The sequence below is a fragment of the Girardinichthys multiradiatus genome, chromosome 19 (genome assembly GCF_021462225.1).
Source record: "Girardinichthys multiradiatus isolate DD_20200921_A chromosome 19, DD_fGirMul_XY1, whole genome shotgun sequence".
NCBI classification, from domain to species: domain Eukaryota; kingdom Metazoa; phylum Chordata; class Actinopteri; order Cyprinodontiformes; family Goodeidae; genus Girardinichthys; species Girardinichthys multiradiatus.
In genome coordinates this window covers 15,718,002-15,741,874 of record NC_061811.1, presented here as the reverse complement: position 1 = coordinate 15,741,874, position 23,873 = coordinate 15,718,002, and the positions used below count along the sequence as shown (strand labels likewise).

The 23,873-nt window shown below is 39.3% G+C and overlaps 4 protein-coding genes across 5 annotated transcripts in view; 2 read left to right on the top strand and 2 right to left on the bottom strand.

Annotated features, from left to right (window-relative positions):
• Positions 1 to 1,032, bottom strand: part of si:dkey-157l19.2 (uncharacterized protein KIAA1522 homolog) — a 41,631-nt gene extending 40,599 nt beyond the window's left edge. The window contains exon 1 of the mRNA XM_047345837.1: positions 750 to 1,032. The gene's annotated coding sequence lies outside the window, so the exon portion shown is untranslated. The remainder of the gene's footprint in view (positions 1 to 749) is intronic.
• A 1,353-nt stretch (positions 1,033 to 2,385) lies between these two features.
• On the top strand, positions 2,386 to 6,436 carry LOC124855561 (keratin, type I cuticular Ha4-like). Its single transcript, XM_047345525.1, has 5 exons — positions 2,386 to 2,527; positions 2,600 to 3,082; positions 4,294 to 4,704; positions 4,779 to 4,903; positions 4,981 to 6,436. The coding sequence occupies exons 2-5, from the start codon at positions 2,606 to 2,608 to the stop codon at positions 5,042 to 5,044; spliced, it is 1,077 nt and encodes a 358-aa protein (XP_047201481.1). The 5' UTR covers positions 2,386 to 2,527; positions 2,600 to 2,605; the 3' UTR covers positions 5,045 to 6,436.
• LOC124855560 (histone-binding protein RBBP4) lies at positions 6,238 to 13,328 on the bottom strand. The gene is made up of 11 exons (XM_047345524.1): positions 13,174 to 13,328; positions 12,572 to 12,719; positions 11,269 to 11,414; positions 11,008 to 11,181; positions 10,795 to 10,910; positions 10,497 to 10,657; positions 10,291 to 10,417; positions 10,116 to 10,193; positions 8,651 to 8,785; positions 8,459 to 8,569; positions 6,238 to 6,768 (listed from the first exon to the last, which is right to left on the bottom strand). Exons 1-11 carry the CDS (start codon positions 13,187 to 13,189, stop codon positions 6,706 to 6,708), a joined length of 1,275 nt encoding a protein of 424 aa, XP_047201480.1. The 5' UTR covers positions 13,190 to 13,328; the 3' UTR covers positions 6,238 to 6,705.
• A 373-nt stretch (positions 13,329 to 13,701) lies between these two features.
• zbtb8os (zinc finger and BTB domain containing 8 opposite strand) lies at positions 13,702 to 23,530 on the top strand. 2 transcript variants are annotated; one of them, XM_047345526.1, is made up of 7 exons: positions 13,702 to 13,881; positions 14,134 to 14,158; positions 14,249 to 14,370; positions 22,338 to 22,420; positions 22,660 to 22,712; positions 22,986 to 23,022; positions 23,118 to 23,530. In XM_047345526.1, exons 1-7 carry the CDS (start codon positions 13,800 to 13,802, stop codon positions 23,202 to 23,204), a joined length of 489 nt encoding a protein of 162 aa, XP_047201482.1. In that variant the 5' UTR covers positions 13,702 to 13,799; the 3' UTR covers positions 23,205 to 23,530. The 2 variants fall into 2 exon arrangements, with proteins under 2 accessions (XP_047201482.1, XP_047201483.1); XM_047345527.1 differs by lacking the exon at positions 14,134 to 14,158 and having other exon boundaries at positions 13,729 to 13,881.
• The last annotated feature ends 343 nt before the right edge of the window (positions 23,531 to 23,873 follow it).

Sequence of the window (23,873 nt, the reverse complement as noted above, 5' to 3'; positions counted from 1 at the left end):
CAGACCACAAAGAATCGGGCACTGGTATCAGCTAGGAATTGGTGCATCCGTTATTTCATCTAAGTCCACTTGGATATTCAGCTGAATCTTTGCTCTCTCGCACTGCTTCCACACACAACTGTAATTTCCTTGGGTGCAAGCCTTGGCATGGCAGTCATGGTAAAGAAGGAGCACCAGTATGTGACACACCCTTTCTAAACAAAAATGGCTCACCAACTCAGTATAAAGCCATGAAATTGGAAATTAAAAAACAAACAGTACCCCTCACTAATCTGAAGAGTTTTAAGAAAAGGTCCAATCCGGAGCCACAGCAGACCAGAGAGAGGAAGAGTCCTCGCCTGGAGAGATCCCCCAAGATGGGAGCTTTACTACCAACAAGCAGCAAACACGCATGGGCAACAATTAAAACCAGAGAATCATGTAAGGAAAGTATTTCCAGCTGGGTTAGAGGAAGGAGACAATAGACTGTATTGTCAGGTCTTAAATTACCTCTGTTGGCTCCTACAAGGCCCTAGTCTTTATTTGATTACCAAGTAGAACATTGACCTCAACAAGAAAGCTTCTCATTAATTTAAAAAGAAATAATAGCTGCTGATGTAAAGACACAAATATTTTATAAAAGCAAATCATGAAAGATATTTATTTTAATTTTGAATGATAGAGCTAAATTTTTACGCGCAACTCTTTGAAATCGCTAGAAATAAACACATTTTAGCGTCAAAACGTGGAGAAACAAACGCGAATCTTACCTTTACGAAACTTTTTAAAGATCCGGTTTGGCTGCTTCACTCACTCTCCATTTGAAGCGTCTCTCTGGGACGTCATTTCTCTCCAGCTTCAAACTTTTTTTCTTTTTACTGTCCGAAAGAAAACTGCAGGTGAATCATTTCCGTGAAAGCTGCAGTGCGCTTCATGAAACTGCCAGATTTACTCGACTCCACTCTGTCAAAGGAAAACAGAAATGTTTTCCCTGCTGTCATGAGCTGCTTGACTGTCTGCCTCTCCGTCCACTGAACCAAACCGAGAGGAGGGGAGTGAAGAAAAAAAACACCGGGCTGGAAATCCCACCTGGAGGAGGCAGGGCTCAGGTAGGAGACACCGCGGTCGGTGCTCTGAGGACATCTAGCGGCGAAGATGCAAAACGGCAATCAGAATCAACCTACAAAACTAAATTAGCACTGCATTATAGTGTTATTTTAATTGATTTATTTTAATTTCTTATTATCAATCTTATATTTTGAAAAATGAACTTATTTCTGTTATCCTCCCATCATCCTTATGACCCAACACATTAGCATTGGTAAATCTAAAAATGTTTTAAAATAATTTGATTTTTAAAAATATTCAATTACTACCATTTTAACAGAAATATTTTTAACTCAACCGTACTGTGATTCAGGTTAGCAAAATCCACTCAAAATTAAATAAAAATAAATAAGAAATTTTACAGATACTGCTAAAAATATGGAATTAAAGTTAATTTCTTTTTTTTAAAACTGCTTCAATTTTACCTTATTTATTCAAGAAATCTTTCAAATTGTTTTGCATTTTGCTAATGCAGCACCTTAAAAAGTATTCTTACACCTTGCACTTTTCCACATTTTGTTATGTTGCAACCGCAAACTCTAATGTTATTTAAGTGATAGTTCAGCACAAAGTAGTGGGTAACTGTAAAGTGGAAAATCATAGCTACACGGTTTTTAAATTATAAGACAAATGCATCCCCACACCATGATGCTTCTGCCACTATGTTTCATGGTGTATTCAGGGTGACGTTCAGTTCTGCATCTTGGCAAAAAAAAATTCAGCTTTGGTCTAGTCTAACCAGAGAACCTTCTTCAATGTATGCCGAGTCCCCTACGTGGTTTGTGGTAAAGTGCGAAGAGATTTCTTTCAGAGAAATCCAAAATTTTACAAAAGGTAAAAAACTTCAAGATTGTGAATAGTTTTGCAAGGCACAGTAAGAACCACAGTGTTTTTAAGACTACAATATCATATCTTTATTAAATTTTTTTGTGTCCTAGTTACAGCTTATTTCCATTTGTCTGTGGGAAGCTTGATAGACAGTATGCAAAACCGATGAAACAAATGTGTTCATCAATCATGCAAACGTTACATACAGAGCAACACTGGTTGCTCTGCTACTGTTGCAATGATTGTCTGCATGATTTATGCTTATAAGGTGACAAAAATAGTCTTTTGCACTCTGATAATCTCTGGCAAACTAAACGTACATAAAAACACAAGCTGTTGATGTGTATAAATATTGACTTCTATGCCACACGGGCTGGTCAGAACATGGTGCATCTGGGGCATGTAGGGCAGTCTGCTCCCAGTGCTGACACGGTTTGTGATCCCATGAGAGAGTCTTAGATAGAGTTTCCCCTTCATGCCTTCTGTGTTATTAATAAACACAGTGTAATCCAGTGTTTTCCTGGAGACATATAGAGAGCAAAGAACTACTTAGAGCTACAAACCAAGCTCTGCTGAAAAAGTTTGAAGCACTGGGGCTGTCATCTCTAAAACAGTGAGTACACTTAATTTGATTTAATGTTGTTTATTTCTTGATTAATGACTGTAAAGTTGTTTTCTGCTTCAGTTTGTCATGGACAGAAAACACCAAGTGGAGGATGGTAACACCATAAAATCCACTGAGGTATTGCGCAATGAGGATATTTCACAACATCATGTACAGACTGACACTGAAACAGAGGCTGTTTTTGCCCTGTATGAACCTACATCGCTCAGTACACTAAAGATGGACCCGGTAGGCATGAAAGCTCTGGGGGAACTTTTTGAGTACTGGATCCAGCAAGTGTCGGGTCTGGAAAGGGCGAGGGACAAGCTGATCCAGGAGCTTCTTGCTCTGCAGGAACCTATGCTGCAGGATGTGGAACGCCTTAGAGGGAAGCTGAAGGAGGCAAAGAGGCTCCTCACTCTGGCTCAACTGGATTATGTTGCTGTTCACGAGGAAGTGCAGCAGGTGAAGAGGAAACTGTTCACCACCGCCAGAGACTGCATCCAGAGTCAGGTGACGCTGGCTGCACAGGTGTACGAGGTGGCTCAGTCTGGTCTTACACAGGTGTGTACACATCTTCTTCACTGTCACTAATTCACAACTTTTAATCATTATTGTTTTGTGCACAATCATTTCTATCTTTGGGAGATAAAGCTAACAAAGGCAGCATAATAGAGTACCGTTTGTAAAACCTTCACCCAGAAATAAATAATTATTGTCATTTTATTTATTTTCTTACAAAGCTAAATCCTTGTGCTCAAACAACAAATAACTGAGTATTTCAAACATGATCCTAAGGTTATGCTGGTAACATAAAATGAATCAGCTTCTGCCTTTAAACCATAATATTACAGCCTAAGGTGTTAAATTACAACAGTCTATTTTATCAGTTGTTTTATTTTCAGACAAAATATCAGAAGTATCAAGTTGCTATAGTAAACCATTTTCTACAATTTTAATTTTATTTAATCTGTTGTCCTGTCAGGGACCAGCAGCACAAAATACAAGAGGGAATTTAAAATATTAAACATGCACTTGCAATCTTAAAGCAGGTGGCACTCACCTGCTAGATTTGTTAGATTTAGCTGTTTCGGTCATAATAAATTTGTAATCCCTAGTTCACATCCAGTTACATTATGAGCACAAACCTTACGATATTTTATTCATATTTTATATGACAGACCAGAAAGTAGTGATTAGTTTTGAAAAATTATTTGAAAATGATCAAAAACCATGGCCCCCCCAAACAGCATTAGTTTCTGGGCGGGGACCCCCTTTTGCAAACCCACAGACGATGCTAAAAATTATGTAAAGAAACTTCAACTTTTTAAAATGTCTTTTATTAACTATTCAATAATCAAAACATTTATTTATGTAAGTTCTTATTAAAATATGTTAACACAATTATAATCACACTGAATAACATTCAACAAACTGTTGAGAATAAGAACAGTGTTTTTTCTATCATGTCCACAACCTTTCTGAGGCCCCCTAGTGCCCCGTGACGGCCCACCCAGGGGGCCACAACCCCCACTTTGAAAATCACTGCCACGACTTGCAGCTTAAAAAAAAGTGCACCACACTTTTCAGATTTGTTTTTGTAAAAACACATTTCAGTTTCCTCAAACGTCACAATTAAGTTTGTGGTGATAATGCGACAAAATGTGAAACAAATTCAAGGGATGTGAATACTTCTGCAAGCCATTGTGTGTTTGCAAAACCTTACGGTATATTTTCTCCTCAATGTTTAAGATTCATGCACTATTTATTGACAGGAGCAACTCAAGGCCAGCCTCCATGTTCTGACCCACGAGTTGTCCCAGCTTCTGGATAACCACCAAAACCAGCTTAACTCCCTCAGAGATCAGGCCTCCAAACCACGCAGGTCAAGAACCATGAGCGATGTCAGCCAGTGTCGGCAGGCTTCCATCAGGCTGCAGCGAATGCTCAGCGGCAGCATGATGGCACTGGAGGGCTGGTATGAGCCACGGATGGTCGCCCTGCTGAGGAGAAGTCAGGCTGGGGAGGAAGCACTGAGAAACTGCAAGGGCCAGGTGATGGACCTGAAAGCCAGCTTGGCTCCTCTGAGAGATGACATAAGGAGACTGGAGGTGGAGAGATCCTGTCTGGAGAAACAAATCACTCTTATGGAGATAGAGAGGGAGGAGAGGATGGCAGATCACAAGGTAGGACTTCTCTTTAGAGGGACATTGATGTTGAGGATGTTGCAAGCCCCAGACCGACAATATTGTTTGTACAGGAGACTGTGGAAAAACTACAAGAGACACTAAGAGAGTTAAAATTGGAGTTTGAGGTTCAAAAGAACTTCAGGACTAATTTGGAGCAGCTCACAGAGGGCCTGAAAACAGAGCTCACATTTTTAAGGTACATTTACTTGAATCATTTTGGCTTTAACTGAGAATCCAGATGACAAATGACCAGAAAAACATTTTACTTTGCAGAGGCAGGGATGAACCCCGAAACATCTCTGAAGAGGAAGAACAGTTATTCATCTCCAGAGGGTGAAAGCAGACCAAACCCCAACATTTACAGTGCAGGTTAAAAGTTTTCATCATGATCTTGAATATCATGTTATTTTGGGTCCTTTAAGGATGCTTTGAACCTTCCTGCTTTTAGGATGACTTCATCTACAACTACACTGACTTTTAAAAACAAAAATTGGCTGCACAACTTTGAATTTCAGCAGATTTTCTCTCATTCACACACATTTAAACTTTTACATATTTTTCCACTCTTGGGTTATTTAAAAAACCAGTTACATGTGTGTTTAGGATCATTGTTCTGCTGTGTCCAACTGGCAGTTGAGGTTAACTTGAATAATTTGAAAAGAGTCCATTATTTTTCCACCCACCTTGTGCAATGCTACATTACACTTGGTAGCGAAGCAGACCATTAGCATGATTCTGCCACCACCGTGCTAAACTGTTTGTATGTTCTTAGGCTTGTAAACCTCACTGTGACTTTCCCAAAAATGTTTGTGCCCAAATTATATTTATCTTGTCTGAACTGAGGATGTTCCTCCAGAAGACATTTTAGTTTTACTTGAGCTGGAAGGTGTCTATTTGCGAGCAGGGGCTTCTTTCTTAGTTGGCACCCGGTGAGGCCATGTTGATGTTTCAGCTGTGGTTTCTAGGTTGTTCCTGACCATCCTAAGTAACTTCCTTTCGTCTGAGGGTGACACTGTAAGCGAAAGAGTTGAAACATGGACACGACTGGTTGCTCCCACAGGACAATGATTTAAATCTCACATGAAAGCTGGTTTTGGAGTAGGTACAGCGAACATTATGCTTCTGAACGACTCTTTGACATCAACCACATTGAAAATCTCAAATTTAAACGAACACTAGTTCTAAGAAACTAAAATATCCAGCCATTTTCTTATCGATGGCTACAGGAAATATGTGGTTCTCTGCATATTCCAATGACAATATTTATCCAACAATTTTTTAAATTTTAACATGTAAATTGGATAAAATCTAGAGTAAAAAAAAAAAATTTAAAATCAACTTATTCACCAATTTTTTGCTCATAAATTAATTTAAATTGTTTGCTGTTATAGTTCAACCCTGAAAAAAATAAATCTGAAATAGCCCAGTTAGAAACTGCTGCATAATGCAAACAATGTAATCCATATTGAGCAGCCCATTAGGCCCTGCAGACACCTCACTTTCAAAAAAACAGTGGAAACAAGCAAAATATACAACTTTTCTGTAAATATTTTTATTATGAATATACTTAGATACACAAAACTTCAGATGCAGCAGGGGGAAACAAAATGCAGAAGAAAAAACACAGACAAGTGACAACACGAGCTGGAAAATTCACCTACAAATATCAAGCAAATGAAAAGGAAAACCTACAGTATGTACAATTGTATTAAAAATGGATCATTGTGAACATGTTTCCTGCACAGCTAATGAGACGAGTCTGTGATGCTTTCATTACGAACCACAGATGATTTTAGAAAAACTAAACGGTATCTAAAACTTCAGACTGAAACCGGCGTCATTCGAAATATGTCACGACACATTAATGGTGCAGAAACTCTTTAAAACACTTTTCTCCAAAACGTATTTCAAAAGGTTTTACTGTTTATGTGAGCAGATCTGAGAAAAGTGATCCATTTGTTAACAAGCAGGTCAAAAGAAGCGACGTCACAACTGGACTCATGCCTGGACCTCTGAATCTGCAGTACCCTCTGGGTCCTCATCGTTGTAGATGTTTTCAGCCTGTGCAAGACACAATTGACATGAATTTACATTCACTGTGTTCAGAGTAAATGTAATGAGCAACATTTTCCAGTTGGTACAGCAGAGTATTCCATTTAAAATTTTACTACATGGAAACACAAACTGTGGGGAGAACAAGTATCTGATACACTGCTGATTTTGCAAGTTTTCCACTAGTAAAACATGTAAAAGTCTTAGATTTTTATCATAGGTACTCTTCGACTGTGAGTGACGGAATATAAAACATAAATCGAGAAAAATCACATTGTGTGATTTTTAAGTAATTAATTTATATTTTAAAAATATTCGATACATCAGAAAAACAAAATTTTATATTTTGTACAGAAACCTTTGTTTGCAATTCCAGATATCAGATGTTTCCAGTAGTTCTTGACATGGTTTGCACACAATGCAGCAGGGATTTTGAACCACTCCTCCATTCAGATCTTCTCCAGATCCTTCAGGTTTCGGGGCTGTTGCTGAGCAATATGGACTTTCACTTCCCTCCCAAGATTTTCGATTAGGTTCAGGTCTGGAGACTGGCTAGGCCACTTCAGGACCTTGAGATGCTTCTTACGGAGCCACTCCTTAGTTGCCCTGGGTCGTTGTCATGCTGGAAGACCCAGCCATGACCCATCTTCAATGACCTTACTGAGGGAAAGAGGTTGTTGGCTAAGATCTCCCCATCCATCCACCCCTCAATACGGTGCAGTCGTCTTGTCCCCTTTGCAGAAAAGCATCCCAAAAGAATGATGTTTCCACCTCCATGCTTCACAGTAGGGATGGTGTTCTTGGGGTTGTACTCATCCTTCTTCTTCCTCCAAACATAGCGCGTGGAGTTTAGACCAAAAAGCTCTATTTTTGTCACAGACCACATGACCATCTCCCATTCCTCCTCTGAATCATCCAGATGGTCAGCGGCAAACTTTAGACACAAAGTGAGATCTTGCACGGAGCACCAGACCGGGGGAGATTGACGGTCATCTTAAACTTCTTCCATTTTCTTACAATTGCGCCAACAGTTGTTGCCTTCTCACCAAACGGCTTGGCTATTTTCCTGTAGCCCATCCCAGCCTTGTGCAGATCTACTCTTTTATCCCTGATGTCCTCACACGGCTCTCTGGTCTTGGCCATTGCGGAGAGGTTGGAGTTTGTTTCATTGAATGTGTGGACAGGTGTCTTTTATACAGATAACAAGTCCAAACGGGTGCATTTAATACAGGTAATCAGTGGAGAACTGGAGGGCTTCTTAAAGAAGAACTAACAGGCCTGTAAGAGCTGGGATTCTTACTGGTTGTAACAGTTCCTACACATTTTCCAGACATCAATTTCCAGAGTTCTCAATTCTGTTTTGGCTTATAAAAAGGACTGGTGTGGATGGATCCACAGATAGATACAAGAATGGACATACAGTTGGGGGTAGATTTACAAATGGATGGATGCAAAAATGGAAAGATGGAAGAAAGAAGAATATACAAATGGACTGATGATGGATAGATGGGTGGGTGGATAAAACATTTAGACAATTCAATGTTATAATAAAGTTAGGAAATACAAATTATTTTCATGCCGTCCTTCTTTTATACTTTTCCAGAGCTGGAAAGTACATAAATCGAATTCCATCCTTTCCCAGATTGTATAGGAACCTTGAATAACTCAGGATGTGACATGTTTATCGGTAAGCTCTTACCATCTGCCACACTTGCATGATGTTGTCCTCTGACACTGAACAGATGACCCACGGCTCGTTGGGGTTCCAGGAAAAGTCTGAAATCTTAGCTGTGTGTCCACCGTGGATGAACTAAGAAACAGCGCAGGAAGAATTAGCACACCAGCTACTCTTCAGCTAAAATCTGAACAGAATTTCAAGAGGACCACTGACCAGCAGCTCAGGAGGACCATCCTCAGCATCCTCTGGCGACTGCTCCTCTCCGATCTTACTCAAGTCCCAGACGTTGAGCCGCCTGTCAGTGCCGCTGGAGGCAAGGATTGTTTCGTTATGAGGAGACCACTGAACCTGTGAGGAGAAGAAGAGAGAAGATGTGGAACAGTTATGCAACGAAAGACTCTTAAAGTAATAATATATTTTGACAGTTTGACATTTGACAGCCTCGGTAAACTGTGTGCACGCTCTACCCACTGAGCCACACTTTGTACAGGCAGCTAATATTACTACAAAATCTGGAAGAAAGCTTTAATCTATTTATAAATATTTGTGCACGCTGCCTCTTTCCATCAATCGCTGCTGCAGGGAGGCACCAGTTTCCAGTGACCCAGAAGGTTAAAGCAGTTACAGAAAACGTATGGGTATTGGTAGATATATCTGAAATGTTATTTAAATCAAAGCAATTCATTTTTATGCATCATTTGCAACCACGGTTCAGTTCTTTCTTGTCTTTCCTTTATCGTTATCAATGTGCATTTATTTAAATGTTTTTTTTAATTGAATTAGCTCCGGGAAGATTGGTCGGCACCTACTAATTCAATTCAAAAACACTTTATTAATCCCGAAGGGAAATTAAATGTTGTTGTAGCTCATATTATGAAGGTTTCTTCAAAGAGCCGTTGTAGATGCTGATGGCTGTGGGCAGGAAGGATCTCCTGTAGCGCTCCGTCTTACAGCAGATCTGAAGAAGCCTCTGACTGAAGACACTCTGTTGTTGTAGGACAGTCTCGTGAAGAGGATGCTCAGGGTTCTCCATAATGTTTTTCATTTTATGAAGAATCCTTCTTTCCACATTGATCTCCAGATGTTCCAGAGGAGTCCCCAGAACAGAACCAGCCTTTTTTATCAGCTTGTTGAGCTTTTTTAAGTCTCTGGCTCTGATGCTGCTTCCCCAGCAGATGATGATGGAAGAGATCACACTCTCCACAACAGACTTATAGAAGATATGCAGCATCTTGCTGCAAACACCAAAGGACCTAAGCTTCCTTAAGAAGTACAGTCTGCTCTGTCCCTTCTTGTAGATAGCTTCACAGTTGCATCTCCACTCTAGTCTGTTGTCCAGGTGAACACCGAGGTATTTATACTCCTCCACCACCTCCACTTCTTCTCCCATGATGGAAATAGTTTTTGACTAATTCCTGTTTCTCTTAAAATCTACAATCATCTCCTTTGTTTTAGTCACATTCAAGACGAGATGATTGTTTCCACACCATGCCACAAAGTGGTCCACCACCTTCCTGTACTCAGCTTCTTGTCCATCTCTGATCCACCCCATGTGCTTCTCATACGCCTCCAACCACTGATGAGGGTCAGACATCAGGCACTACTACAGTTTGTGCTAGTTTCTGTTCTGGATTTTTTTCATTAAAAAAACCCAAAAAACTTAAAGTTTCGGTCTTACCTGGAAGATCTCGTCCTTGTGAGATTCAAATGAGTGAAGTTTCAGCTTCAGATTCCTCAGGTCCCAAAGAGCCACAGTCTGCACATAATGAAAGGAGCCAAAGCAAAGTGATTAAACTGAAACAAAACTACGAAAGCAAGATGCTATGTAGCAGTTTGCCAGGATCTCGTCCCACCTTGTCAGCAGAGCCAGTGGCCAGAATGAATTCGCTGTAGGGATTGAAAGACAGGCAGTTGACTTCAGCCGTGTGGGCGTCCACTGCATGGCTTGGTTTGGATGTGTTGTTTGATCGCGTGTCCCAGCTTTTCCAAAAAACAAAAACATGCCGCCGTTTATACAAAAGCTCAGAACCACTGATTTCATTCTCTAAAAGTTACTTACATCATGAGTTTCTGGTCATCTGCCACAGATCCGAAGAGGGATTCATGGAGCAGGTGCCAGGAGACGTCCTCCACCACAGCAGTGTGGCCTGTGAAGATTGTTTTGGCGTCTACGATCTTCCCCTCCTTCGGCACTGTGCTGATATCCCAGAGGCATATAGTCTAAAGATGACAAAAATATGAAACAACGTTTAACCGCAAAGAAAGTCACAGAGGAGAAAATAAGTCTATTGTAGAACAGAAGTAAAAACTTTAAACAAATTCTTTAAAGAAGCAAACGATTTAGACAGGTCTCTTACGTGATCATCAGAAGCACTGAGGAGGCATCCGCTGAGGTTTGGGTTCCAGGAGAGGCCGTAGCCCTCCTTCTGGTGTCCCCTGAGACGCAGATCAGGGGTGCATTCTCCAGAAGGATCTTAGATAGAAAATTTAACCAATTTAAAGGAATCTGCAAAGTTTCAGGGGAATATTATGGTACATAATGTTGTAAAGTATGTCAGAAATGTCCTTACCAGGTTTGGAGGGGTGTTTTGTGTAATCAAAGACCAGCACGTCACTGGTGGGGGTTTTGGTGGCAATAATACAGGGATTCTGGGGCATGTAACGGGCTCTGTTCACTTCTCCTTCATGGTTGATTTTGATCTCAATCTCTATTTTTCCACTGACAGAACCAAAGCCTCCAAACTCTGAAACAAACAAATTAACCCATATTTAAAATACCTTTACTTGGTTTAATAAAATTTTTAGGTATATTTTAACAGAGTATTCCTCACCTCCTTTTTCACTGTCATAGTGTGAGGCGTCAAACTGGGCGTCATCATTTGGAAGCTGAACACTGGCGATTACAAGGTGATTCTGCTCGTCAGAAGTGTGTGTCCCCAAAACCAGCCTATGGACACTGTAGTCCTTTCCCTCGGGTCTGTGAAGAACGACATGACAGTAACATAAACATTCCTGTTCAGAATCAGCCTAAAGCAGTCCTCTATGGCTGGTGTCCTCCACTTTTTGGATGCGTCCCAACACACCAGAATTAAATGGCTAAATAACCTCAAGCACATGTCCTACAGAGTCCTGTTAACGACATAATTATGTGATTTTGGCATATTGATTGAGAGACACACCTAAAAGTTGCAGGAGTTCGACACCTTTGGCCTAAGGCAATCCAGTCCTCAAAGGCTGGCGTTTTTTGGTCAACACGTCCAAATCACATAACTAGGTCATCAGCAGGTCTCTGGAGAACTTCGGAGCATGAGGATGTAATTCAGGTGTGTTGGACTTGGGACATATCAAAAAGCCCCGAGGACTGGAGTTTGACACCCCAGGCCTACGCCATGAGCAAATGAAGCTGCTGCCACACAACTAGAGGGAAACCCTCAAGAGCGACAGAATTGTGACTAAAGCCAGGTTTTTTACTATAACAGTAACACATCACCATCCCTCAAAACAGGAGCAATGTCGATGTTTAAATGTACCAATCAATCAGCTAGCGACATATCTGCAAAATTTTCCTTGATCAATGATCGGCAGGTCTAAAGCCAGGGAACTTATAATCATTTTGTACTATTAAAGAAAAAACATTTTAGCTTTAGTTTAATTAGATAAACGGTTAAGGACATGCAGTCATTCCTTGTCACAGCTACAACCTTTTCTAAAATGCAGCTTTTTCCCGATCTGTTTGGTTCATCTTAAAACCTTTTTTTAATCACTTGAAGACCGTTTTTAAAACAGAGTTAATTTTTCTGATTTTAGTATTTTAAAAGATTTATTTTTAGTCACAATTAAGGCATCTGTAGTCATTTTGGTTTTGGTCAACTACATCATTTCACTTTATGTGCGACAGAATTGGCAGAAAATTATGCTAAGAACAACTTGAAGAAATTAGGCAATGATAGGCAAGGATTTTTATGCCTGTTTTAAGTCTCAAATGAAAATGATTATTTGCTGCATCAAATTTCATTAAGCCAACCATATGCATTATACATATTGATGTATAACGCATCAATATCCTGCAGCTTCAGGCCCCATACAACTTTGGACCAGCGGTATCTGTGAAGGTGTTGCACATCCCATACCAACCTGGTGACATCTGGCAGCCACTGAGCGGTCAGGCTGGGCCACTCCAGAGCATGTGTCATGACCAGATCATAGAGGAAAGGGGTGTTCTTCTTCCAGATCTTGTACTCCTCATTGATCACCCTTTCCTCCACAGCATCATCAAAAGCAGCTGCAAGATATCCAAACCCACAGTGCGGTTAGAATAAAACCTAGAAACCCTCACAGTAGCGCAGTATATTGTAAGAGAGCTGATAATAACCATGTGGCATTTAGATTATGTCAATTACCGAGTTGTTATTATATTACCACCACAAATCATCAACTCATCTATTTCCCGGGCTGAAAAGGACTATAACACGACCATTACCGGCAGGATAAATACAGAAACACGTATGTAATATGTAACTTCACATATACCAGCATATGACATATTATTGCATTACAAGTCCCCTTGTCACCAACACGTTAGCAGCTAACAGCTAGCATGCTGCTCTGTAACAATGAAAGGAGATGCTGTCTGACGCGCCAACAGCCACCGGTCCGACAGCTCTCGGGCTTTAAATCACTATAGACTGTGAAATTTCAAAAATAAACTTCTGGCCCTGAACAAAGGGCATTCTTACCGTCTTTATCGGCCATTTTTTTGTAACTACACAGAGAATTCAGGCAAAAATAAGTATTTTTCGGGAGAGCGCAGAGAAGACAGCACGTAGCTCTGCAATGGCGCCAACTCCACAGAACACCACCGGCCAATCAGCATGCAGCAAAGCCACCAGGAAGTTCTTATGACATTAGATCCGGAAGATCCAAAAACGCAACATGGTAACTCGGAAATTACAGAATCAGGCTTTGAAAAATCAACACAGAGTCTGGCTTTTAAACTTTACCTCAAATAAGTCGTCCAAAACTTCAGTGTAAGGTGTTACGTTACAACACCAAGAAGTTATAAACAAAGTAAATCCAACTGTTTTCCTAATCACGTAAAACACGATCAAAGATTTCTGGTAATGGTAAAGATTTCAGATAATGTGTTTATTCGATTTACTAAAACGTACATTGATTGTGAGTTTTGGATTTACAGCAATAGGGTAAATATGATAACTTTAGTGTTTATTTTTAGTTTTTGCGCTACATAACGTTCTGAAACCTGGAGTTCAGACATTGAATGCAGCATTAGCCTTTAGCTCAGCGACATGGTGTTAAATAGAAACACTCATCATTTTCAGGTTTAAATCAATTTCCTACTTCGATGGACGACCGTCAGCTAGACCTAACCAAGGAACAACAAGCTACTAAATCAAAATACCCTCCAATCAACAAGAAATATGAATGTAAGTCTTGAATAATTATGAAAAATGCTTCTTAGCCTGTTTCATGGAGTAATAAATCAAGAGGTAAAACTTTTCCTTAACTTTTGCTGCCTGTAATTAACCTTGTAAATAGATACAATGTTGTGTTGTTGACTCCGTTTAGATGAAGCAGGAAGTGTAAGCTGGGTGTCATAGATCATATAAATTGTTCGTCATTACAACCAGCTATTTACCTGATGAACAATAGTTCATTAAACTCATGTTTTATTTCAGACCTGGATCATACAGCAGACGTGCAGTGAGTTTTCCGTCTCCTGCCTTAATAAGTTTATGTCTGCCTCATGTTCAGCAATCACCTCGATCGTTTCTTGTATTTGTATTTTGCCAGAATTCACTCCTGGGGAGACTCTTTGGAGGAAGCTTTTGAGCAGTGTGCGATGGGGATGTTTGGCTACATGACTGACACAGAGACGGTGGAACCCCTCGATACTGTTGAAGTGCAATCAGAGGGTGAGATATTAGCAGAAAGCATACTGCGCCTTGGGTTTTATGTGAAAAGGCCAATACAAGGTAGTGAACAACTATTTGAAATTGTAAGAATAGATATTTTGCAAAATAAAATCGCATCTCCACAGCATGCTGCTGCCACAGCTATGTTTCACTATGGGGATGGGGTTTTATTGGGAGGGAAATTGATATGTGGCTTTCACTGTTATTTTACTAACAGAAATATGAAGACCGCTGCCTTTATCTCAATGCCTCTAAATAAAATCCAGTGAGATCAGCTGCTTTTAGAACTCACCAGTATCATAATGAGTATAAGTATGAATAAAATCCACTAAAAACATATAAAACATGAGAAATCTATATGATGAAACAGATGGGTGCCACCAAACAGGAGTGAGCAGTGGCTACCCAGATACATTTGGTGCCCCCATAACAAAAATCTGAAAAGTGGAGAGCATGATATTATGTCTCCATCGTCTGAACCAGTTTCCTTTTACCTGAGAGGGACAGTCTGTGTTAGATGGTTGAAACATAAACACAGTTGGTTGTTTGAACAGAATAATTGTCCAAAGCACACATCAAACTGGTCTAACTTAGTTGTTGTCAAGCTTTTGGAAAGCCCCGACGTCAAACTGAATAAAAATTTATGAACTGTGCTTAAAATTTGCGTGCCATCTCTGACCTGTTTTTATTCAAAGCTAAACTTAAGACCTATTTATTTAAAAAGGCTTTTGACTTGTAGTGTTTTAAATTTTCTTTTAACGTGTTTGTATTTCAAGTTTTTACTTGACAGTTTTTTGTTTTATTGTGTTGTGTATTTATTTGTTTTATTTTGTACCTTGGCTAATGTGAGGCATTGTTGGAAGGTGCTATATACAGGTCCTTCTCAAAATATTAGCATATTGTGATAAAGTTCATTATTTTCCATAATGTAATGATGAAAATTTAACATTCATATATTTTAGATTCATTGCACACTAACTGAAATATTTCAGGTCTTTTATTGTCTTAATACGGATGATTTTGGCATACAGCTCATGAAAACCCAAAATTCCTATCTCACAAAATTAGCATATCATTAAAAGGGTCTCTAAACGAGCTATGAACCTAATCATCTGAATCAACGAGTTAACTCTAAACACCTGCAAAAGATTCCTGAGGCCTTTAAAACTCCCAGCCTGGTTCATCACTCAAAACCCCAATCATGGGTAAGACTGCCGACCTGACTGCTGTCCAGAAGGCCACTATTGACACCCTCAAGCAAGAGGGTAAGACACAGAAAGAAATTTCTGAACGAATAGGCTGTTCCCAGAGTGCTGTATCAAGGCACCTCAGTGGGAAGTCTGTGGGAAGGAAAAAGTGTGGCAGAAAACGCTGCACAACGAGAAGAGGTGACCGGACCCTGAGGAAGATTGTGGAGAAGGGCCGATTCCAGACCTTGGGGGACCTGCGGAAGCAGTGGACTGAGTCTGGAGTAGAAACATCCAGAGCCACCGTTCACAGGCGTGTGCAGGAAATGGGCTACAGGTGCCGCATTCCCCAGGTCAAGCCACTTTTGAACCAGAAACAGCGGCAGGAGCGCCTGACCTGGGCTACAGAGAAGCAGCACTGGACTGTTGCTCAGTGGTCCAAAGTACTTTTTTCGGATGAAAGCAAATTCTGCATGTCATTCGGAAATCAAGGTGCCAGAGTCTGGAGGAAGACTGGGGAGAAGGAAATGCCAAAATGCCAGAAGTCCAGTGTCAAGTACCCACAGTCAGTGATGGTCTGGGGTGCCGTGTCAGCTGCTGGTGTTGGTCCACTGTGTTTTATCAAGGGCAGGGTCAATGCAGCTAGCTATCAGGAGATTTTGGAGCACTTCATGCTTCCATCTGCTGAAAAGCTTTATGGAGATGAAGATTTCATTTTTCAGCACGACCTGGCACCTGCTCACAGTGCCAAAACCACTGGTAAATGGTTTACTGACCATGGTATCACTGTGCTCAATTGGCCTGCCAACTCTCCTGACCTGAACCCCATAGAGAATCTGTGGGATATTGTGAAGAGAACGTTGAGAGACTCAAGACCCAACACTCTGGATGAGCTAAAGGCCGCTATCGAAGCATCCTGGGCCTCCATAAGACCTCAGCAGTGCCACAGGCTGATTGCCTCCATGCCACGCCGCATTGAAGCAGTCATTTCTGCCAAAGGATTCCCGACCAAGTATTGAGTGCATAACTGTACATGATTATTTGAAGGTTGACGTTTTTTGTATTAAAAACACTTTTCTTTTGTTGGTCGGATGAAATATGCTAATTTTGTGAGATAGGAATTTTGGGTTTTCATGAGCTGTATGCCACAATCATCCGTATTAAGACAATAAAAGACCTGAAACATTTCAGTTAGTGTGCAATGAATCTAAAATATATGAATGTTAAATTTGCATCATGACATTATGGAAAATAATGAACTTTATCACAATATGCAAATTTTTTGAGAAGGACCTGTAAATATAGTTTGGCTGGTTGATTGATTGAATGATTTATTCAAAGTTGGGTCACTTCCTGGAAACCAACCAAATACCAATTCTGCCAAGAAGACAGTCCAAATATCTAGCAAGAATTATTCCAAAAAGCATTATATCAAGATGCAACTTCCAAAGGGACATTTCACTAAATAATAGTGGGTTGTATGTAATTATTTGAGAAAATATACATAATGGAAAAACAATAAATTAAATCTTTTGCAGCCAATTCCTCTCTTTAAAAGTCATTAGAGTTGTTTATTGTATGATTAAACCACCCTGACAAAAGAAAAACAAAAGGATTGATCACATTACTTCAAACAAATCCCAAAATGAATATATTTACACCCATGATGAGTGTATGTAAACCTTTGACTAACCTTTTAAAAAGGCAACAAAAAGGCTTTTGTATGTAAACATAGGAAACAGCTTATCTTTGGGTACTTGATTGATTGATTGATTGATTGATTGATTAAAATAAATCACAGTAAAAACAACAAAAGGGGAGAGTATAAAAAAGAAACTACATACAATACACTTATATTTGTTTACAAAGTTTATTTTTAAACTCAGAAATGATGTCCTTTAGCATTTTATTCCACTGTGCTGCTCTGCCGTGGCAGAAACTGTTCTTACCTATAAGGGTTTAATGTTTGTAATGCGAAAAGTCTGTTACACTTCTCCAAGTGGATTAATGGTGAATATGACTAATGAATGAAAAAATCATTATCAAATACTTTGGAGCTTGGACAGTGACTATTTTAAAGGTGAGCAGCATTTTGAGATATATATAAGACCAATGTAATTTATTGCAATGATCAGGATGGAGGTGTGTAAGTGGACGTCACTCAAGAATTACCCTAATTAGTTAGACTCTCTGTAATTTTCTTTAAAATCTGTGAAAGGCCAATGTACCGAGAATGGCAGCATAGTCAAGGTAGCTGGACCAGTTCTCCAGCCAGAATGTGCTGTAATGATTCTTTAGAAAGTTGCCTTCCTAACTGGAAATGTAATTCTGGTGTTTTTTGTGCTGGTGCATAGGAGCCATGTCTTCAGACACATAAATATACAACTGATGTTTGTTAATAAAAGCCTGTGGCAAAGGCACATACTCTTTTAATAATTTCCTCAATTGCATCTATTACAATGGCAAACATAAAAGACGGAAAGTACATTAAATATTTTACCTCAAGCTATGTAATTCCCAAACATTGTGGTTTTATAGCGGATGTGCAATAATAATAATAAAAAAAGGTTTCTGATTTTAAAACCAAATTATAAAAACATCCATCTGGGAAACTGTCATTGGGATATAAAAACGATGGAAAAAATGTCAGACCATGAAAATTTATTTCAGAACTTTTTCCACCTTTAATGGGAACTGTAGCATGTACAACACAATGGGGAAACAAACAGAAATCTTTAGGAGTACAAATAAAAAAAAATCAAAAAACATGCTGTGGTTGCATCGGTGTGAACACCCTCTTGTAATTAAGGTAAGTTTATGATTGTACAGCGCTTTGAGTGTCTCGTTACTGAAAAGCGCTATATAAATAAAGAAAATAAACACAGATACAGACACAAAAAAAAAAAAATCAAATGATACTACAATCCTTCTCAGAAATCTAAAAATCTCTGGCCAACATTACAATGATACAGATAACATTAATAATCCTTTGGGTTTTACTGGTAAGAGTTGGTTCTAAACCAATCTTTCTAAAGAGGTAATTATATCATTAAGTCCTCTATGTAGGGGAAAGCATCTTGTGCTAAGAGAGAATTATCCTCGGGTTTGCTGGTATAATGCAGTTGTAGTCCAATAATAACAGTCATTTGCATTCATTGAAATTTAACTAAGCAATCCCTGAGTTCTAACTTACGAAGCTGAGTCACTGATGTAAAAACAGCTTTTGTTCAAATTTTTAAAGAAACTAGTATTATTTTCCTTTCACTGGTAAATCTAAAAATCTATGAAAAGGAGAAGAAATGAAATTCACATTTAGGTAAAAATAAGGAGCATGGGAAAGCAACACACATAAGCAAAGATTTTGCAGGGCCATGGTGGACTCATGGAGGTGGACTCGTAGCGATGTGGCTGTGTTCAGAATATCTCCATCGACTCAAACACTGGTTAAATAGGAGTAAGTAAACACATGCCATCATATACAGTGCCTTGCGAAAGTATTCGGCCCCCTTGAACTGGTCAACCTCTTGCCACATTTCAGGCTTCAAACATAAAGATATAAAATTCAAATTTTTTGTGAAGAATCAACAACAAGTGGGACACAATCGTGAAGTGGAATGAAATTTATTGGACGTGTCAAATTTTTTAACAAATAAAAAACTGAAAAGTGGGGCATGCAATATTATTCGGCCCCCTTGCGTTAATACTTTGTAGCGCCACCCTTTGCTGCAATTACAGCTGCAAGTCGCTTGGGGTTTGTCTCTATCAGTTTTGCACATCGAGAGACTGAAATTCTTGTCCGTTCTTCCTTGCAAAACAGCTCAAGCTCAGTGAGGTTGGATGGAGAGCGTTCATGAACAGCAGTCTTCAGCTCTTTCCACAGATTCTCGATTGGATTCAGGTCTGGACTTTGACTTGGCCATTCCAACACCTGGATACGTTTATTTGTGAACCATTCCATTGTAGATTTGGTTTTATGTTTTGGATCATTGTCTTGTTGGAAGATAAATCTCCGTCCCAGTCTCAGGTCTCTTGCAGACTCCAACAGGTTTTCTTCCAGAATGGTCCTGTATATGGCCCCATCCATCTTCCCATCTATTTTGACTATCTTCCCTGTCCCTGCTGACGAAAAGCAGGCCCAAACCATGATGCTGCCACCACCATGTTTGACAGTGGGGATGGTGTGTTCAGGGTGATGAGCTGTGTTGCTTTTACGCCAAACATATCGTTTTGCATTGTGGCCAAACAGTTCGATTTTGGTTTCATCTGACCAGAGCACCTTCTTCCACATGTTTGGTGTGTCTCCCAGGTGGCTTGTGACAAACTTTAAATGAGACTTTTTATGGATATCTTTGAGAAATGACTTTCTTCTTGCCACTCTTCCATAAAGGCCAGATTTGTGCAGTGTACGACTGATTGTTGTCCTATGGACAGACTCTCCCACCTCAGCTGTAGATCTCTGCAGGTCATCCAGAGTGATCATGGGCCTCTTGGCTGCATCTCTGATCAGTCTTCTCCTTGTTTGAGATGAAAGTTTAGAGGGACGGCCGGGTCTTGGTAGATTTGCAGTAGTCTGACACTCCTTCCATTTCAATATGATTGTTTGCACAGTGCTCCTTGGGATGTTTAAAGCTTGGGAAATCTTTTTGTATCCAAATCCGGCTTTAAACTTCTCCACAACAGTTTCTCGGACCTGCCTGGTGTGTTCCTTGGTCTTCATGATGCTCTCTGCGCTTTGAACAGAACCCTGAGACTATCACAGAGCAGATGCATTTATACGGAGACTTGATTACACACAGGTGGATTCTATTTATCATCATCAGTCATTTGGGACAACATTTAATCATTCAGAGATCCTCACTGGACTTCTGGAGTGAGTTTGCTGCACTGAAAGTAAAGGGGCCAAATAATATTGCACGCCCTACTTTTCAGTTTTTTATTTGTTAAAAAACTTTGACACATTCAATAAATTTCATTCCACTTCACGATTGTGTCCCACTTGTTGTTGATTCTTCACAAAAACGTAGAACATTATATCTTTATGTTTGAAGCCTGAAATGTGGCAAAGGTTGAAAAGTTCAAGGAGGCCGAATACTTTCGCAAGGCACTGTAGTTGCCTCTTTTTAATCCCAAATAACGTTTAGCAAACTTAACCTGACTTTTTTTGGATGCATCTCACATCAAAAGCCATGGTATGGGGAGAGCTTTCAAAGCATCTCAGGGATCTTTTTTTGCCCAAAAGGTATGAGTCAGGAGAAGGTACAAACAGCTACAAGGTATTAGATAATACCATGGAACAAAGCAAGAGATTCTTCCTAAAGTGTAGAAAATTTGGTGCAACAATGCCAAAAACAAGACGCCTCCCAAAACCAATAAAAAGATGAGAGGAGAACTAGTCAGGGAGTTCTCAAGATGCCTTCAGGAAAGTTAGAGGATGGCACTGGGGTAGGGTGGCAAGATGGAAACCTTTTCAAAGAAAATCATCCTGGACAGATGTTCCAAAAACACTCAAGAAAGCATGTGGGAAATTGTGATAACCTGGTCATAATTCCAAAAGTTTTGTTTGGTGTATAAAAAACAACAAAACAAAAAATCCCGTAACTCCGGTGAAGTATGGTGGTGGCAGCAGAGGGTTGTGCACATTCGATGCCATCACTAACTCTAAGAGTCTTTGAGAAGAGCACTGGACAAATATGGCTAAGTCAAGATGCACCATCCTGATGGACTTCATTTAAATTCAGAGGGTTATGGTCAAATTAAAAGTTTTGAAGTAATTTATTATATAGTTTATATAGTATATTATATAGTATATTTATTATATAGTTTATAATTTATAGTTTATTTTTTGGCATCACAAAATACAGGCATTTCAACAGGCATGTGTGGACTTCATATACCCAGTGTAGCTTAAGGGATTAAATAAATCTGGGGTGTTACAGAAACATCTGTATACATGTTAATGTCCTGCTTAATTGCTCAGCTGGACAGTCCACTCTGTGACAGTGCTTTGGGTTTATTTATATTTCAAGTGGGTAACTGCTGATCCGATCACTCAGGATGGATATTGTGTGAGTGTCGTTGTGTTGGCCCTCTTAAATCTGATCACCCATGCATGTTAATACAGGGTCTTAAAAGTATCGAAGTGTCAAACATGAACAACAAAAGAAGAAACAGAAACTCTTCTTTCAGTCATGGTTGGTGGCTGGGTGAAGTCATTTATCATAAGACAAATGTGTTTGTGCTTTTTAAATCATAATGGCAACAGAAAGTACCCATATCACACTGATCCGTTTACATAACTCAGCACTTAATGTCTTACTGACTGAGTTTAAATGCCATCAAGTTCTACCAGGTTTCCTTTGCAGTCCACACATCCCCATTAACACCAGTGATCAACCTCCGTGCTTCACAGTAACAGTGGTGTTCACTTCATCATAGGCCTCTTTGACTCCTCTCCAAAGCTTCACCAGCAGTCCTCATGATTGTGGCTGCAAGGTTCAGTTTTGGTCTCTTCATTGCAAATAACTTTGTCCCAAATATTTTGAGGCTTTTGTCTGTGATGCATTGGTCTGGTTCGATGTGGTGACTCGACCACATACCCCATTTTAATTCAAGTGTCTCCTTATTGTGCACTTGAGACAGCACAGGTCGCTGTCTCATGGGGGGGGGGGGGGGGGTTACCACATCACCCGGCTGTGGTTTTAATACAGCCAGTGAGCTTACATCGTGTTGTTTTGAGATCGGTAAAACTAAACACTGCACGTACTTGTTCTTTCTCAAAAGGTGAAGACATGGAGTCTCTTCTCTTCCACTTCTTAGACGACTGGTTATACAAGTTTTGTGCAGATCTCTTCTTTGTCCCTAGGGTAGGTAAGCCGGCTACTTGTGGGTATTTGATCACTGCTGGAAAGCTCTTGGTTTCTTTTATTCTTATTTTTGTCAGCACTTTACTTTTCTTTCCTTCAGATCACTCTTGGTCTTCATCAGGGCATTCGTTAGATATTAGAATTTTCTGTTCCAGAAAATTGGAAAAATTCAATCATTATTGGCAATATTTATTTCCTTGTGTTATTTTGTGGTTAAATCTGTTATATCTGTTCATCAGGAGATCAAAGTCGTGTCCATTGACAGAATGCACTTCAAGATTCGCTCCATTGGGTATGTCCAGACAAAATTTGATGAAATTATAAATCTGTCTGGTAATTTTATGTTGACATCACCTACTGTTTTATGGCATGTTTTAATAAGTTAGCTGTTTCTCTTTGTAATTTTTAATTTTATCTATCAACTCTATGCAGTTCATTTAATTAAAATGCCTAAAGGTTTAATTCCTGCAATAATTTCAACATAAGTGTTAAACGTTTTAGTTTTGGATGAATATCACTGGATACTGTGTGTTTTGACTCTTATTATGTCTATCACTAATAAAAGGTGGGGTGAAGAATTTTCTCTGGCAAAGCATCCACAGGTAGGACAAAAAATGAGTAGATTTATTTATATACAAACAGTAAAAATAAGAATAAAACTAATTCATCCTTTTATGATCTGTATTGGTTTTTAAAGGGAACCGAAGTGAAAGCTATCACATACTCTGCAATGCAGATCCACGATAAAGAAAAACCAGAAATATTTGCCATCATTGATATCTGAGGATACCTCTGAGGGAAGATCACACTCCTGGTTCACTGGAACTGCTCAGTCTATACGGCCAATTTAACTGGTCTTTTCATTTTATTTGACACACTGATTATTAACTAGCAAAATCACGTGTTCTGCTTTTGGTGAACTGTTTACTAATTAGCTCCCTTAAGGACTGATATAATTAAAGGACCTCGGCTGATGAAGTGAAATGTTGAACTTAAAAAAAAAGAACTTTAAATAAACAAATGTCTGCAATATAGAGGATGTAAATGTCATAAAAGTAATGAAGATGTTTACTTAAAGTCATTGTTAATAAAACTTATGATAAACACTGATGTGATGGTATTTGTAATTGTAATTTATGATAAATTGGAAATACTTCTAACTCAACTAAGTATGAATTAATATTTTGTGGGCTTGAGTAAATGGTTATGGCTACCTAAAGATAAAATCTTACTTTTCTATTTAATCTAAGCGTGGAAGTTTCTTGGTCAAAGATGAATGTGTACATTTGCTTAATGATGACGGTGCAAAGCATTGTTCTAAGGATACTACAACTCATATTGTCAGAATATTGTTGTGGAATTTTCTTATCAAAGTGGGTAGAAGTTGACTCGTAACAAGAGAAAATCCGGACTTTGTCTTTATAAGTTTTATTCAAAGGCATTCAGCGTTTGA

Bases quoted from the DNA above. Each gene is read 5' to 3' on its own strand.
- LOC124855561 (XM_047345525.1), top strand. From the start codon at position 2,606: ATGGACAGAAAACACCAAGTGGAGGATGGTAACACCATAAAATCCACT. The intron at 4,705-4,778 runs GTAGGACTTCTC...TTGTTTGTACAG, and splicing joins AGAGGATGGCAGATCACAAG to GAGACTGTGGAAAAACTACA. The intron at 4,904-4,980 runs GTACATTTACTT...TTTACTTTGCAG, and splicing joins ACAGAGCTCACATTTTTAAG to AGGCAGGGATGAACCCCGAA.
- LOC124855560 (XM_047345524.1), bottom strand. The intron at 8,786-10,115 runs GTAAGACCGAAA...TTCTCCTCACAG, and splicing joins ACAAGGACGAGATCTTCCAG to GTTCAGTGGTCTCCTCATAA. The intron at 8,570-8,650 runs GTCAGTGGTCCT...GCTGTTTCTTAG, and splicing joins ATGGTCCTCCTGAGCTGCTG to TTCATCCACGGTGGACACAC.
- zbtb8os (XM_047345526.1), top strand. From the start codon at position 13,800: ATGGACGACCGTCAGCTAGACCTAACCAAGGAACAACAAGCTACTAAA. The intron at 14,371-22,337 runs GTGAGATATTAG...CTTTCTCAAAAG, and splicing joins TGTTGAAGTGCAATCAGAGG to GTGAAGACATGGAGTCTCTT. The intron at 22,421-22,659 runs GTAGGTAAGCCG...TCTGTTCATCAG, and splicing joins ATCTCTTCTTTGTCCCTAGG to GAGATCAAAGTCGTGTCCAT.